The 17238-nt window shown below is 39.7% G+C and overlaps 1 protein-coding gene across 2 annotated transcripts in view; it reads left to right on the top strand.

The window, feature by feature from the left end:
• Positions 1-355: 355 nt before the first annotated feature.
• The window catches only part of STPG4 (sperm-tail PG-rich repeat containing 4), a 39572-nt gene continuing 22689 nt past the window's right edge, over positions 356-17238 (top strand). Inside the window, exons 1-4 of one of the 2 annotated variants that reach the window (XR_004352673.1) lie at positions 356-415; positions 1576-1833; positions 15115-15179; positions 15966-16020. Coding sequence is in view for 1 of the 2 variants with exons in the window: in XM_032652020.1 (XP_032507911.1) it covers positions 1732-1833; positions 15115-15179; positions 15966-16020 (222 nt within the window). In the remaining variant the exon portion in view is untranslated. Of the gene's footprint in view, positions 416-1575; positions 1834-15114; positions 15180-15965; positions 16021-17238 lie in introns of those variants that run through there. The other variant, XM_032652020.1, reaches the window with a different exon arrangement.

The raw sequence follows: 17238 nt of genomic DNA, 5'->3' as shown, positions 1-17238 counted from the left end.
CATAAATCTTAATAACAATTATACCAACACAATTTTGGGTTCATATAACTCTTTTCTTCCTAAGAGCACCAATTTTTGTCACCTCTAATTATTCTCATGACATCTCTGTGAGATGGGGATGTTTATTACTCTAATTTACCCAAAGGGAATTTAGATGTTTAAAAAGCACTTAAGATCATAAAATAGTAATTTAAGGAAATATTACAGGCAAAATTTATCATTATGTAGCTTTTATTTTAATTCAGGCTGACCAGTTTGGTACTGGTATCCATTTCTTCAAGTACATGTTTTATAAGTGATATTTAACTTCCAGGGATCACTTCTAAAATGAATAAGCACATTTTATGTTTATTAATAGAAACCAAGCTGGAAGTCATCTTTTGAAAGAGAAGGATGGTGGAGAATAGCATTAACAGTATGTATATTTTCTTCCTTTCCTATTCAAAGTATTCTCATTCTTATTAGTAGTATAATCTAACCTGATTAAGTCACTAATCCTTAATTTTAAGAAAACAATGGTGGTTCAAATCTACATGGGCCTTAAAAAAAATCTACATGGGCCTTATTTCATATTTATAATTTTAGTATCAGCAGATGACTGAGAAACTAACTTTAAATTTTGAATGCAGTTAAAGCTTGGAAGTAAAACAACTCTAGGAATCTAGGTGTTTTACAGGATATCTTGATAAAGTCAACCTAGTTTATGACCTTGGTGAGATTACACAAGGAAGAAAAAGCATGCATTCTGGAAATGTGTTTGATTTTGGTTGTTATCTTACTGAGATAAAAAGTAAGAGTCTATGATAACTTTTGTTAACATGATCAATGTATGAAAACAAGATGGTAATATACAAAAGAAAGATGACTGGAAGACCTGCTTCTCAAGATACATTGTTTCTATATGGCAGAAATATTTTCTGTTCACACCTTTCTATAACAGAGGGGCCTCAGGAGCTAAAGCCTCCTTGGAATTGAACTAATTTTAATGGTAGAACTGAGCTGAGTGCTCAGTGGGAAGATGGCCACAAAAGCAGCAGCAACGAAACTGTCAGGTCTGGACATTCATCCATACTGTGGTTGTGATTTGAAAGTACCAAACTTCTTATGGGACTAATTAGGCCATGTGTTCTGCCAATTCATCCTCAGTCTCGTGTTATTATCCTTTAGCTTCCCACTTGAGGGCTAGAAAGAAACACGTGGTATCTACTAAGCAGAAGTAGGATAACTTCTGTTTAGTCACGAAGCTTATCCTGAGGGGTCTCATGAGAGGCCTGACATTTACAGTCAAATTGAATCTCAAGTTTAAGTATCTCTGAAGCTGCTTTTTGAAAAGTTAAAATTTCAGCTATGGCCGTAACCCATTTGCTATAATTTAGCAATTGTCTCAGAAAGGAAATCATCGTGATTGTCTTGAAATATTGTTCTGGCGGGAGTGTTGACTCTATTTGATAGAATCTTATTAAACTGTAAAACAAAGAGAAATGCTACTTAGGAGTGACCTTTGCAAGAATGATGCTTTAAGAGATGTTAACCAGTTTACACACTGACTTTAAAAATGATGTCAACTCTCCACAGAACACTCCTAATCCTGGCACTTACCACTTGAAAACTTTTATTGAAGAATCTCTATTAAATCCAGTGATAGCAACATACAGTTTTAAAAATGAAGGAAGGAAAAAACCTCCTCTTCTGCAAAGAAACGATCTGGTACTAAATGACCTTCCCCAGTACATGCCTCCTGATTTCTTGGACTTGTTAAAGAAGCAAGTGGCCACCTACTCGTTTAAAGACAAACCACGGTCAAACCCCAGCACGCTGGTTTACAGAGATCAGGTAAAGCACTACTAGTGGCTTTGTATGGGCAAGCTACCAAGAGGCCCTGAGGAAAATATTCTCTATACTTAGAGTGTATCTTCCCCAGGAGAAACTGAAAACCTGTAGAATGCCTTATTTCATCCAGAAATCAAACAAAGGGCTGTCTCATTTGCAAATATATCCAGCAAGGTGTATCCCCGTGAGACCTCCTCAACCTAGAGTGAGTGCATGGGGAAATTTTTTTTCCCTCGCTGGGAACTGTTGGCAGGATTCCCCTGACTTGGGGTCTTATCTGTGATGGGCCCATGCTTCTGGTCTCTTCAAGCAGTTGATATGGTGTGCCCTCTTCTTTTAAAGAGAAAACTTTGCCTTTCAGTCAGTAGTCCTCTTATTAGAGCGTGAGTATAACTATACACCATAGGGAAGCTTTAGCAAGAATTTCTTGTAGAAATGAGCACCCTGGTACCAGGAGGGTCAGGGTGTACTCCCAGCTCACCAAGCTCACCAGTCCATGCATCACATTGAGAATACAGAGAACTGCTTGCTTATAGCCCCGGGCTAGACTCTTCTGAGGGAAGATGTTCCTGACTTGGAAATATTTAAATAACAACACAAGAGCCCGTAGATCAAGTACTGAGATAAATAGTGTAAGAGGAAATGCCAGGGGGTGGGATTGAAAGTCTGGAAGGCTCCCTGGTTTGAGTAGGACTCAAGCTGGACCTTGGATAACATGACATTCGTGTGACTCTTAACGGTTTGCTGTGAGCTTCCACATATATTCTCCTAGTAGTTTGTCACAGGCATTCTGAGATAGGCAAAACGGATGTTAATCCCCATTTTGCAGATGAGAAAACTGAGGTGAATAGAGACGAAGTAACTGGTTCTGAGGCACATAGCTAATAAAGAGCGGAGGCAGTACTTTTAATGGAGAGCTTCTGAGCCCCAGTTTGGTGCTTTTCCCAGTCTACCTTGCGCCTCTGGCCTTGAATGAGGGGCAGGGTTTCAGGGGGTGGAATTCAAGGGAGGCGTTTCACGGGAGGGGCAGAGCACTGTCTGGGGCCTGCCCAAGGGCCAGAGTTGGGACTTGGACTTTGTTATTTGGGACTTTGGGCCTTAATATCTCCCATTTATAAAGGAGCTAATAATAGTATCAGTCTTCACCACCTTATCAGAATAATATGGTGATAACCTGAGAAGATGCATTGCCACAGGAGGTTGAATTAAATGGAAGGGGTGTGGTTAGTAGGGTGGACAAGGAATCTTCAGCAGGATGAGCACCTGTTGTATCCAACCGTGAACCCTTCCTGCAGCTTGCAAATTATAGCTTTGAAACAGGACAGGATGATAAACGTTCATGGGATAAATCTTATCCCGTTCAGTTCAGTGGCTGAATACAAACACTAAATTAGACTTTTATGACTTGGTGTCAGGTAACCAGGCAACGTGTGAAATTGTTCTGGCCACCTCCAATACAAAATCATTCTTCGTTAGCCTCCCTCGCCATTTACTTCTCTTCTGCTTCCTCTCTTCTGGCTTTTAGAGGTTTCTAAGGGTAGGCCCAGGCCCACTGCTGAAAGGAGAAAACATAGATGCTTGGTATTAGGCAAAATTTAAAGCTTTAAAAGACCAAAAGAGTGTGGCTTACCCAGAGGGATGGGTAAAAACCTTCTGAAAACATACTTTTCCTGTTTCTTTCCTTTCTTTCTCCTCTCTCTCCCTACCTCCCACAAAGGCTTGAGCTCCAGAAACTGGAAGAATTAAATGTTTTCCTAATTTTCTGTTTCAAAGGCATATAATAATATATTCACGAGAGGAGAGCTATTCAGATGTAACCCTGTTTAGTGACCAATAAAATTCATAATTCTGGTAAAGCAACTATACTCCAATAAAAATTAATTAAAAAAGTAAAAGAAATCCCTGCCTACTCTAAGGCTGTACACATATTCTCCTATGCTTTCTTCTAGAAACTTTATAGTTCTATCTTTTGCATCTAGGCATATGATCCTGCTTGCATTAAAATGTATGAAGTGAAGGAGGAGAAAAAAATTCATAATTCTGTTTTTTTAATAGAACTCAGTAAAATAATAATTGGAATTCGAGGTAGATACAGTATACATTATTGTTATTTATTAAGATAGAACAGCATTCTCAAGCATCATAATTTTTAATAGAATATTCACATTATACCTTGTTAGTGCTGTCCTTCATTTGTAAGAAAGTTTTTACTATTTTTAACACCTTTATTCTGAAGCATGTAACTCAAGAGGAGAATCTATATCAAAGAATCATATGTGCATAGATATATTTATATTCACATTTGAATGTGCATGTGTATATACTCATCTATATCTGGCTCTTTCCAAAGAGTATTTGATATAGACCTACAACTTTTACAGTAATTTTTTTCTTATTAGAGAAATAATGTTTTTATTTTAGAATATATGTACAGAAGTGGGGCTTTTCTCTCCATTATATAATTTTATGACCTGCTTTTTCCCAGTGTTGCAGTCATCCCAGTAACCCCTGTGTTACTCCACCTTATTTCTGGATGATTTTAGCTCCCTTTGCACCCTGTCACTCTTTTCCACTACTCCTGTCATAATTTCAGTACACACGTAGATGATGATTTTCCAACAATCTGGCTTCTCAGTTCCTTGAACTCTCCTGCACTTCAGCCCTCACTCCTTAAATTTTTTTCAACACCAATCATTTCTACCCTCCTTAATTTCAGTTGCATGCATCCCACTCTGATCACTGTCCCCTGATCTTCCCCCTTGCCCACTCTAGTATCCCAACCTCAACACTTTTTCTGTTCCCACCCAGTCTACAATCCATTGATCTCACTGTTGCCCGAAAAATGAGTTTGCCTCCTGGTGGGTGTCGAACCAAAAGATACAACTAAGCCAAAGAGAGGGAGGAGGAAGGATTTATTACTTGCAGCGAGTTAGGAGAAAACAGGTATCTTTCCCAAAGCAGTGTCTCCCTAACAGCAAAATTGGGGAAGTCTGAAGCTAAAGGTACATGCATATTCATGAGGGGGCTTGAGCAGAGGAGAATTCAGTGTAGGATCAGGGCAAAGGTCGACAGAGTCCAAGCTTTAGTTGATTGAAGTCAGGAGGGTCAGCATCATCCTTCTATCCTCCACCTGGGTGGAGGCCTTAGTTCCTGCAGAACTCAAAGACACGTATCCAATTGTTACGTATATCCCTTGAGGAGGAACTGGGACTCTGTTTTATTGCTGACCTATTGTTCCTTGACTGTTTTTCCTTGTTCCTTCATTTCCTCACTTCCCTTAAGATCATTAATTACCGAGGCCAGGCTTAGATCACAAAATGGCTTAGGCCAAAAATGGCTTCTCTTATGTCAGGAAAGCCATGCCTCGTTCTCTTTCTCTGGGGACTCTCTACCCTATCTGCTTATACTACCACCTTTCATTGCCTCTCAACTTTCAGTGCTTTCCTTCCTTTCAAAGCTTAAGTTAATCATTAGAGTTATTCCCTGCACACGCCCTCAATTCCCTGACCCCTGATGGCTCATCTTACTTGTTTGGCAAAGCCACAACCCTGGTCAAATCTCTCTTCGAACTTTGAACCTGCATCTGTGTAACCAAATGACTAGTCTCATTTTAAATTCTTCACCTCCTGTGGGCCCAGAATGGACTTCCCTAGTCTGTTTACTCTCCCATTCTCCAGGGTAGCTTTCTCTCACATTTCCCCTCTTTCCAAACCCCTGACACCTCCTCCTCAATCCTCATTCTTGTTTTCCTCTTCTCAGCCTTTTGGCCGGTCCAGCCCCTCTTCCCTGCCCTCTTCCTGTTGGAACGCCAGGCACACAACACCTCTTCCCCATCTACACTCACTCCCCGCTGATCTGATTCAGTCTCAAGGCTTTGAACACCAGTTATTTGTTTATAATTTCCGAATGTATATCTCCTGCCCAGCCTTCTCTGTTGAACTCCAGACTTGTATATCCAACTGCCTTTTTGACTTCTCCATTTTATGTCAAAATTTAGGGTTTCTCACCCTTGGCACTACTGACTCTTGGGTCAGGATAATTCTCTGTGGTAGGAGGCGGTTCTGTGCTTTGTAGGATGTTTAGCAGCATTTCAGGATAATTAGATGCCAATTAGCAGTCCCCCCCTCCCCATTGTAACAACTGAAACTGTCTCCAGACATTGTCCAAGTGTCCCCTGAGGAAGGGGGGAACCAAAAATCAAAAAAACACTCCTGATTGAGAACCTCCGGGTTCAGGCTTTGTGATAGTCGGTGTGATCTCTGAGTGGCTGTTTTCAGGGCCAACAGGTTGATGGTGGATAGGCTTCATTTGTGACCTCACCCCTCACTCTCATCCTGCCCCACTGGCCTCATCCTGGCTGCTTCTTGAATTTGCTACTCTCACTCTTACCTCAGGGTCTTTGCACTGGATGTTCCTTCATATGCTCTTATCCCAGACATCTGCACGGCTTATCCCCTCTCCTTCAAGTCTTTGTTCAAGTGTCACCTTCTCAATGAGCCTCATTTAAATTGGCCACCTGACACTCCTGACCTTCCTACCCTGCTCCTTCATGGTTTCCATAGCACCTAGAGCCCTCAGTATACTATATAATTTATTTGCACTTTGCATTTATTATTTGTTGTCTGCCTCCTTCCGTGAGAGTGAAGCTTCATGAGGACATGAATACTTACCCGCTTTGTTCACTGCTACATCTTTGCCTCTAGAACAGTGTCTGATGGTTGATATTTGTTGAATGCATGCATGAATTAGTGATTGCTTACATTTCTGAAATCTGACTCGGCCTTACTCATCTTGGTCCCTTGGATGTGTGATTATCTTTGACTGTGTGTTGCTCGTTCCCACCGAAAGGTTGTTTTCATGAATTCCCTAAGATGAAAGCCTTTTTCCTTCAGAGAAATTTGCTTTTGGTTCTGCTAATACTTAGGGGAGCTACCAGTTTGGTGCCACTTGAAATACGCTGCTTATGTATTCTTGGATCACTCTAGTGATGGGCATTTGGACTGAATCCATGAAAGGAACCAGCCCACGGTTACAGTCTCTCAAGGATGTGTTTCTTCCCCCTCTCCCAATTCTCCTTAGCGCCAAGACAACTCTTTTTGCAGTCCCTAGCATTGGGGTGAGGTGGTAGGTTTGCTTTCAGGAAGTCCCCTTTTACGGCCTCCAACTCCTGTTGGTAAGACTTCCATTAAATCAACGACATTGATGGTCCAGGCTTTGGCCTCTGGATCCTTCTAGGGCTCTGAAGTTCACTCAAACCTAGCTCTGTTCCTCTGCTGAGTTGAGTCTGGACCAGCATACATCCTCTGAGCAAAACTGGGCCATTTGCCTGTCTGGTTTCTTGCTATCTCTTCGTTTGCGGGGGGTTATATTCCTTAATGTCATCAATTTCATATCTTTTTAAAAGCTCTTGTCTATTTTTAGTATTTCAACTCTCATTTCTAGTAGTTGTCTGCAGTGGGAAGTTTCTTCATCCAGATAACCTAGCCTGCCATTAGCAGAAAGCAGAACTCTTTTTTTCCCTTGGAAGTATATTGTGAATCTTTTCCACACCATCATGTATTCTCTACACCATTTTAAATAGCTGCATAGTATTCTACTGTAAGGACATAACCTAATACTAATACTTCATGTTCAGTCATTTCCTGCTTTTAGTCAGAGAGTGGAGTTGTTGAGGAAAGGGCATGTAGATGTCTAAGTCTTTTGAGATGCATTGCCAAAATGCCCCACAGAAAAATTGTGCCCCAGTGCCACTCCACCTTGCAGAGTATAAGTCCACGACCATTTAAAATGCACTGTTCATGTTTTCAACTGGAAACCTGGATCCAGTGATTTAAATGGGGAAGTTTAAAGCCTAAGCTTGAAATCAACATGGTAGGGGAGTTTCAGAGCAACCCAAAGTTAAATAAGTCAGTGCCAGAGTTTCCTTACAATGAAAGGGGCGAGGAGAAGATGGTGACTCTGCCCCAGTCTGTAGGCAATGAGTCAGTACTGGCCAAGGTCAGCCAATGCAGAAGAGTAGAGTGCTATCAGGTAGTGAAGCTGCAAGGGAGTTTCAAGAAACACTGACCACTAACTGCATGGCTTCAACACTCTTGCATCAAAGGGTAAAAATGAGTCATGCTCTCTTATAATGCAATTGAAATGGACATTCTGGTTTAAAAATGAGCAAAGGCACCAAAAAAAAACTATTAGAACTAAAAACTGAATTTGGTGAAGTTGCAGGGTACAAGATTAATATACAGAAATCTGTTGCTTTTCTATACTCTAATAACTGTCAGAAAGAGAAAGCAAGAAGACAATCTCAGTTAAAATCACAGCAAAAATAATAAAATACCTAGGAATAAACTTAACCAAGGAGGTGAAAGGCCTATACTCTGAAAACTATAAAATACTGATGAAGGAAATTGAAAGTGATACAAAGAGATGGAAAGATATTTCATGTTCATGGCTTGGAAGAGTTAGTATGGTTAAAACGTCCATACTTCCGAAAGAAATCTACAGATTTAATGTAATCCCTATGAAAATATCCATGACATTTTTCATATAACTAGAACAAATAATCCTCAAATATCTATAGAACCACAGAAGACCCTGAATAGCCAAAGCAATCTTGAGATAAAATAACAAAACCGGAATTATGACTCTCCCTGACTTCAGACTATACTACAAAGCTATAGTGAGCAAAACAGCATGGTACTGGCACAAAAACAGACACATAGATTAATGAAACAGAATAGAGAGCCCAGAAGCAAACCCACGCACTTACGGTCAGTTAAGCTATGACAAAGGAGGCAAGAATATACAATGGGGAAAAGACTGTCTCGTCAGTAAGTGTTGCTGGGAAAACTGGGCAGCTACATCTGAAAGAATGAAATTAGAACATTTTCCCACATCATATACAAAAATAAGCTCAACGGATTAAAGACCTAAATGTAAGACCAGAAACCATAAAACTTCTAGAACAAAACATAGGCAGAACACTCTCTGACATAAATTGCTGCAATATTTTTTGGGATATGTCTCCTGAGGCAAAGGAAACTAAAGCAAAAATAAACAAGTGGGACCTAATTAAATTTAAAAGCTTTTGCACAGCAAAGGAAACCATCAACAAAATGAAAAGGCAACCTACTAAATGGGAGAAAATATTTGCAAATGATATAACCAATAAGGAAGGTGTTAGTATACAAAATAAACAGTTCACATAACTCAATATATAAAAAAAAATAAAACCCAAAACCAAGACAATTAAAAATGGTAGGGCTTCCCTGGTGGCGCAGTGGTTGAGAGTCCGCCTGCCGATGCAGGGGACACGGGTTCGTGCCCCGGTCTGGGAGGATCCCGCATGCCGCGGAGCGGCTGGGCCCGTGAGCCATGGCCGCTGAGCCTGCGCGTCCGGAGCCTGTCCTCTGCAACGGGAGAGGCCACAACAGTGAGAGGCCCGCGTAACGCATAAAAAAAAAAAAAAAAAAAATGGTAGAAGACCTGAATATACATTTTTCCAAAGAAGACATACAGATGGCCAGCAGACACATGAAAAGGTGTTCAACATTGCTAATGATCAGAGAAATGCAAATAAAAATGAACAAATGATATGAGCTAGCAGTTCACAAAGAGATATACCAGTTGCTAAAAAACATAAAGTGATGCTTGACTTCCACTAATTATTAAATAATTACAAAAGAACAAAAGCAGGTAGACACAATTTTTTGCCTGTCAGATGATCAACAATTTAAGTTGGATGATACCCATTATATTGGCAAAGGGAGTACAGAAAGAGATATTCTGTGTGCATACAAATTGTTGCAAGTATTTTGGAGGGTGGTTTGAAGATTCTTGTTCATATTTTAAATGCACATAGGGACCATTCCACTGTCAGGACTTTACCCTAAAAATGGTCTTTTAAAAAATATATTAATTTTATTTATTTAATTTCTTTATTTTTTTGGCTTCATCAGGTCTTAGTTGCAGCATGCGGGATCTTTCGTTGCTGCGTGCGGGCTTCTCTAGTTGTGGTGTGCCATCTTCTCTCTAGTTGTGGCGTGGGTTTTTTTTTTCTCTCTCTAGTTGTGGCGCACCGGCTCCAGGCACACCTGGGCTCTATAGTTTGTGGCACACAGGCTCTCTCCTTGAGGCACGCAAGCTCAGTAGTTCCTACAAATAGTCTTATGAAAGTACAGTGAGATATTTATATAAAATACTGCAGCATTGTTCATAAATTTATCTAACTAGAGGGCTAGTTATATAATGCCACAACCATACAATGCTGTGCTACCATTAAAAAGAATGAGGTATATCTATCTGTGTTGATATGGAAGCACCTCCAAGATATATTATTAAATGGAAAAACTCAAGGAACAGACCAATATTTATAGCATAATCCCATTTGTAAAAATAAAAACAAATATATATACGATGTTAAATGCATACTTATTTTCTTGGGTGATACTTAAGCAATCATTAACAGTGTTTCCATTTAGGAAGCAGAGGTTAGGTAGGGGGCAAAGAGACTTACCTTTAATTTTTTTTTCTTTCTATAGATTTGACTTGTTTTCAGTGTGCAAGTAATAGTCTTTTCATTCATGTTCATTTGTAGAAATCAAAAATTTTTCCAACTAATATTTTTGCTATTATTTCTTTTCATTTTCCATTTTAAAACTTATTCACTTCCTAGGCTATTTCAATGAAAAGCACAATTAAACAAAATTTAAAATTGCCTCAAACTTCTGTCTAGGTTAGCTTCAGCATTGTCTTAGAAGATGAAACTTATGTGAAAAGAAACAAATGTGGTGATTCTGCCCACCCCTCCCCACCTCCCACTATCTGTTTTAGGTCAAAAAGAGGTAGGCAGGATGGAATGGCACCTCTATTAACTCAGAGAATGAATCCAACGATCCATTTGAATGTGTTCAAAAGACATCCTTGAACAGCTGATTGGGAGATGACGGTTGAGAAAATCTAACCGGTTAATTGGTTTTTCTTAGCTGTGTTCATAACTGTGATCAAGTATCTCTGAAGACATGTTTATTTGCAAAGTGCTCCATGGTAAAATAATGGCTGAAAGAATGCATTTTCAACAGGATGGTTTTTCATTGAGCAAGGTGTCAACAGAGAGAAATTTTGTGCCTAGGAGGGGGCTGGCCGGTAATACTTCAGGGAACCGAAGACTTAAATGTTAGAATGATGAAGAGCAAAGCATAGATAAGATGGAACAATTCATCATGCAGTTAAATGAAAAAAAAAATTGTGCTCATGGGCTTGCCTGGTGGCGCAGTGGTTGAGAGTCCGCCTGCCGATGCAGGGTACATGGGTTCGTGCCCTGGTCCGGGAGGATTCCACATGCCGCAGAGCGGCTGGGCCCGTGAGCTGTGGCCGCTGAGCCTGCGCGTCCAGAGCCTGTGCTTCGCAACGGGAGAGGCCACAGCAGTGAGAGGCCCCCGTATCTCAAAAAAAAAGAAAAAAAAAATGGTGCTCAAAGTTGGCTCATTTAGCAGGTATTATTTGAGGATGAACTCTCATAGAGAAACTGCAAGGCAGAGCAGTGATTGTCACAAGTAAATTTGTGAAGAGAATGGTAAATGAAAGTGAATCTGAAAGACGGATACAGAAGACATCTCAGGGACTGGGACTCACATAGTTTCTGGAGCTGATGAAAATTACAGGGTGCTGGTAAGAACAACATCATTGGTACCATTAGGCAGGCATCTTTTTGAGAAAGTCCAATGCTGTCTATTTCTCAGACCATAAAGATGTCTGGGTGGTGAGTCACTGATACTTCCACGTGAAGCAAGAGACCATTTCTCAAAGAAGAAGACACACTGGATGAAATTTCCACCAGTAATACCTAAAAATATTGTACCTGACAGTCTTTTGGCTGCATTCATCTTATGAGTATCCTGATAGGATTTCTAATGGACTGAAAAATCCACCGTAGAAGAGACTGTCTCTCTGCCCGTTGTGAAACATTGCAAACTACCTGGGTGGCTCCACTATCCTTGGGTCTGTGGATATTAGCCCTGAGGTAAGGGAAATAAGGGAGTATCAGGAACTGGTAAGCACAGAGAGTGGGATGTGTGAAGGAAGGGAGGGAGGGAAGGAAAGAGAATGAGAAGCCAGGGGAAGACTGACCAGACCTCCAGAATTTCCTATGTTCAAGGAGCTGGCAGGGAGGAGTTATATTACCGAATCCTGGGTAGAGTCCCTCCCAAAATGGAAGGACTCTATGGTGTTCCTCCTTCTTAGAATCCCTCTCTTGCATTCCTCAGGAAGTCTTACCTTCCTTAAAGCCCCACTCAAATCTGTCTGTCTTTACCATCTTTAGATCCCCCAGTTGGATTTATTTATTTATTTCCCCCAGCTTTATTGAGGTGTAATTGAAAAATAAAACCGAATATATTTAAGGTGTACAACATGATGATTTGTTTTATATATATGTATACACACACACACACACACACACACACACACATATTGTGAAATGGTTACCACAATCAAGTTAATTAGCACATCCATCACCTCACACGTTACCATTTTGTGTGTGTGTGTGATAAGAGCACATAAGAATGGGGACTTCCCTGGCAGTCCAGTGATTAAGACTTCACACTTCTACTGTGCGGGTTCGATCCCTGGTTGTGGAACTAACATCCCACATGCCGTGCGACACAGCCAAATAATTAAAAGAAAAACAAGAAAACAAAACCATAAAGCACATAAGATCTCTCTTAGCAATTTTCAAGTATACAATACAGTATTATTAGCTGTAGTCACCATGCTGTACATTCTATCTCCAGAACTTATTCATCTTATAATAAAGTTTGTACCTTTTGACCAACATCTCCCCATTTCTACCACCTGCCAATCTGGGAACCACCATTTTACTCTCTGTTTCTATGAGTACAACCCTTTTAGATTGCACATATAAGTGTTACAAAATGGTATTTGTCTTTCTCTGGCTTATTCAACTTGGCATAATGTTCTCTGGGTTCATCCATGTTGTTGCAAATGGTAGGCTTTCCTTCTTTTTTATGGCTGAACAACATTCCAATATAGTATATGCATTAAGGGAATATATATCACATTTTCATTATCCATTCATCCATGTATGGGCGCCTAGGTTATTTCCATAGCTCGGTTATTGTGAATAATGCTGCAGTGAACATGGGATTGCAGGTGTCTCTTCCAAATATTGATTCTGTTTCCTTCAGATATATACCCAGAAGTGGGATTGCTAGATCATATGGTAGTTCTATTTTTATTTTTTGAGGAACCTCCATACTGTTTTCCATAATGGCTATACAATTTTATATTCCCACCAAAGTGCACAAGGGTTCCCTTTTCTCCACATCCTCACCAACACTAGTTATTTCTTGTCTTTTTGATAATAGCCATTCTAACTGGTGTGAGGTGATACCGCATTGTGGTTTTGATTTTCATTTTCCTGATGATTAGTGATGTTGAGCACCTTTCCATGTACTTGTTGGTCATTTGTATGTCTTCTATGGAAAAATGTCTCTTCAGGTCTTTTGCCCATTTTTAAATTTGATTACTTGTCTTTTTGCTATTGAGTTGTATGAGTTCCTTATATATTTTGGATATTAACACCTTATCAGATATATGGTTTGAAAATATTTTCTCCCATTCCTTAGGTTGCCTTTGCATTTTATTGATTGTTTCCTTGGCTATACTTTGATGTAGTCCCACTTGTTTGTTTTTGCTTTTGTTGCCTGTACTTTTGGTGTCATATCTAAAAAAATCATTGCCGAGACCAATGTCAAGGAGATTTTTCTATATGTTTTCTTTTAGGTGTTTTATCATTTCATATGTTATGTTTAAGTATTCAATCATTTTGAGTTAGTATTTGTGCATAAGATAGGGTTTAGTTTTGTTCTTTTGCATGTGGATATCCAGTCTCCCCAATACCATTTATTGAAGGGACTATCCTTTCCCTATTGTGTATTCTTGGTGCCCTTGTCAAAGATTAGTTGACTGTTTCTGTGTGGATTTATTTCTGGGCTCTCTATTTTGTTCCATTAGTCTATGTGTCTGTTTTTATTCTGGTATCATACTGTTTTGATTACTGTAGCTCTGCAATATAGTTTGAAATCAGGACGTGTGATCCCTCCAGCTTTGTTCTTCTTCCTCAAGATTGCTTTGGCTATCTGGGGCCGTTTGTGGTTCCATACTGAATTTAGGATTGTTTCTTCTATATCTTTGAAAAAATGCTACTGGGATTTTGATAGGGATTGCACTGAATCTGTAGATTGCTTTCGATAATATGGTATTTTAACAATATTAATTCTTCTAATCCATAAACATGGGATATCTTTCCATTTATTTGTGTCTTCTTCAGTTTCTTTCATCAGTGTCTTATAGTTTTCAGTGTACAGATCTTCCATCTCCTTAAATTTATTCCTAAGTATTTTATGTTTTGATGCTATTTATTGTAAATGAGATTGTTTTCTTAATTTCTTTTTCAGATACTTCATTGTTAGTGTATAGGAAGTCAACTGATTTTTTTTTTCAACTGATTTTTGTATGTTGTTTTTGTATCCTGCAACTTTACTGAATTTCCTTATTAGTTCAAACAGTTTTTTAGTGGAGTCTTTTAGAGTTTTTTATATATAAGATTATGTCATTTGCAAACAGGGACAGTTTTACTTCTTCCTTTCCAATTTGGTTGCCTTTTATTTCTTCTTCTTGCCTAATTACTCTGGCTAGGACTTCCAGTACTATGTTGAATAGGAATGGAGACATAGGCACCCTTGTCCTGTTCCTGACCTTAGAGGAAAAGCTTTTAGCTTTTCACCATTGAGTATGTGATGTTAGCTGTTGGTCACCCAGTTGGGTTAATCTCTCCCTATCTCCGACATCTCCAATCTTTCTTTTAGTGTCGATTATAGTGTTTTATATTAGCATTGTTTATGTATTATGAGAACACTCCTGTATTCTCCACCATACCTAGCACAGTTCTTTACCAACAGAGCAGGCTCACTAATTGGTGATCAATTGGATTTGTTGAATCTAGTACATTTAAAATATGATTAATTGTACAGCATTTTTCTCCATACCACTGTAGGCATACTGTCATAATATTCACCACGAAAAGTGAATAGCTGTTGAGTGTTTTGAAGCTCTACCTTTGAAAGTGTACCTTTTCCACTCTTAAAATAGAAAATAAATTATATAATGTTGTATGGTAATAAAATAAAGGATTATGAATGATAGATAATAAAGTGAGTTTGAGACCTGTATTAATCTATTATTGGTGTCCTTGTCCATTCTGTGTAGTCGGTTCAGCTTTCGCCAGGACAATACGAGCTACTTCCTGCACCAGTTCCCAAGCATGCTTCCAGGTAATTATATACTTATTAAATTGCTTTTACTAATTTCACTCATGCCTTTCTATTTACATGCTTAACCACCAACACTAATGACTTTTTTTTTTTTTGGCTGCGTTGGGTCTTCGTTGCTGTGCATGGACTTCTCATTGCTGTGGCTTCTCTTGTGGAGCTCGGGCTCTAGGCGCGTGGGCTCAGTAGTTGTGGTGCGTGGGCTCTAGGGCACACGGGCTTCAATAGTTGTGGTGCTCAGGCTTAGTTGCTCTGCGGCATGTGTGATATTCCAGGACCAAGGATATAACCTGTGTCCCCTGCACTAGCAGATGGATTCTTAACCACTGCACCACCAGGGAAGTCCCAACACTAATGACTTTTAAACCTCATTTATGCCCATCATATTAGATTAGCATTTTAAAAAATATTTATTATTTATTTATTTGGTTGCGCTGGGTCTTAGTTGCGGCTTGCCGGCTCCTCAGTTGCAGCACGTGGGCTCCTTAGTTGTGGCAGGTAGCCTCCTTAGTTGTGACTGGTGGGCTCGTTAGTTGTAACACGTGAGCTCCTTGTTGTGGTATGTGAACTCTTAGTTGTGGCATGCAGGTGGGATCTAGTTCCTTGACCAGGGATCGAACCTGGGCCCCCTGCACTGGGAGCACAGAGTCCTATCCACTGTGCCACCAGGGAAATCCCCAGATTAGCATTTTTAAATATTTAATGAGAGACAGGGAATATGTTAAAGATCCTCACATTAAAAAAAAATAGATTTAGAAGATCATATCTTTTTTTGTTTTTTTAATATAGGAGCTTTGTATTTCGTTCTACAGTTCAAAGGTTTCCAACAGGCTGCTTCACTCCTGTAAGTATGTTGGTGGACAATTAACTCATGATGAATTTGATGTTTAAAATATGCCATGATTCCTTTTTTTTTGCGGTACGTGGGCCTCTCACTGTTGTGGCCTCTCCCATTGTGGAGCACAGGCTCCGGACGCGCAGGCTCAGCGGCCATGGCTCACGGGCCTAGTCGCTCCGCAGCATGTGGGATCTTCCCAAACCGGGGCACGAACCCGTGTCCCCTGCATCGGCAGGCGGACTCTCAACCACTGCGCCACCAAGGAAGCCCCATGATTCCTTTTTGATATATCAAGATTAACATTTCACTCATCGTAGTAGAAAAGCAATGAATGATTAATGTAGTTGATTTAAGATATACTTAAGAGCTTCCCTGGTGGTGCAGTGGTTAAGAATCCACCTGCCAATGCAGGGGACACGGGTTCAAGCCCTGGTCTGGGAAGATCCCACATGCCATGGAACAACTAAGCCCGTGAGCCACAACTACCGAAGCCCATGCACCTAGAGCCCTTGCTCCGCAACAAGAGAAGCCGCTAAAATGAGAAGCCTGCGTGCAGCAACGAAGACCCAACACAGCCAAAAATAAATAAATTTTTTACAAAAGATATACTTAAAATATATCTAAAGATACGCTGGGTATTTCAACGTAAGTAACCCATTTGTGTCAAGTTATAGAAGAAAAGTAAAGGCTCCTTTACTTTCTTTAGGTCTTGAGTCATATGACCTTCTTATTAAGGTCATCTCTAGTCACCTGTTCAGAATTTCCTGTCCCTCTTTCTTGGTTTATTTTTCTCCATAGCACTCATCACTGTCTGATACATTACATTTAAAAATTTACGTATCCTGTTTTTATCTGTCTCTCCCACCAGAATGTAAGCTTCATGAAGGTGGGGAGTTTTGTCTGTTTTTGTCCTGTGTACCTAGTGCCTAGGAAAATGGCTGGCACATAGTGTTTGTTGAATTAATTAATTATTTAAATCATCAAAGATATTCAATATATCACTGTATGAACAGCAAGAAAGAAAAGTTGTCCTGGTTTCTTTCCTTTAAAAAAGGTGAAAATGCTTTCCTGTTTCTAAAAATTTTCAAATACATGTACATGTATTTGATAAAAATGAACTCTTTTAGATAAGTAACTAATCAGTAGGATGCCAAAATATAAAAAAAGAAAGAATGAGAAAATATGAAGTTATTTTGGGGTGTTTTGATGGACTATGATTATTTA

The sequence above is a fragment of the Phocoena sinus genome, chromosome 13 (genome assembly GCF_008692025.1).
Source record: "Phocoena sinus isolate mPhoSin1 chromosome 13, mPhoSin1.pri, whole genome shotgun sequence".
NCBI lineage: Eukaryota > Metazoa > Chordata > Mammalia > Artiodactyla > Phocoenidae > Phocoena > Phocoena sinus.
The sequence above is the reverse complement of the archived record's forward strand: the minus strand, read 5'-3'. Positions and strand labels throughout refer to the sequence as shown.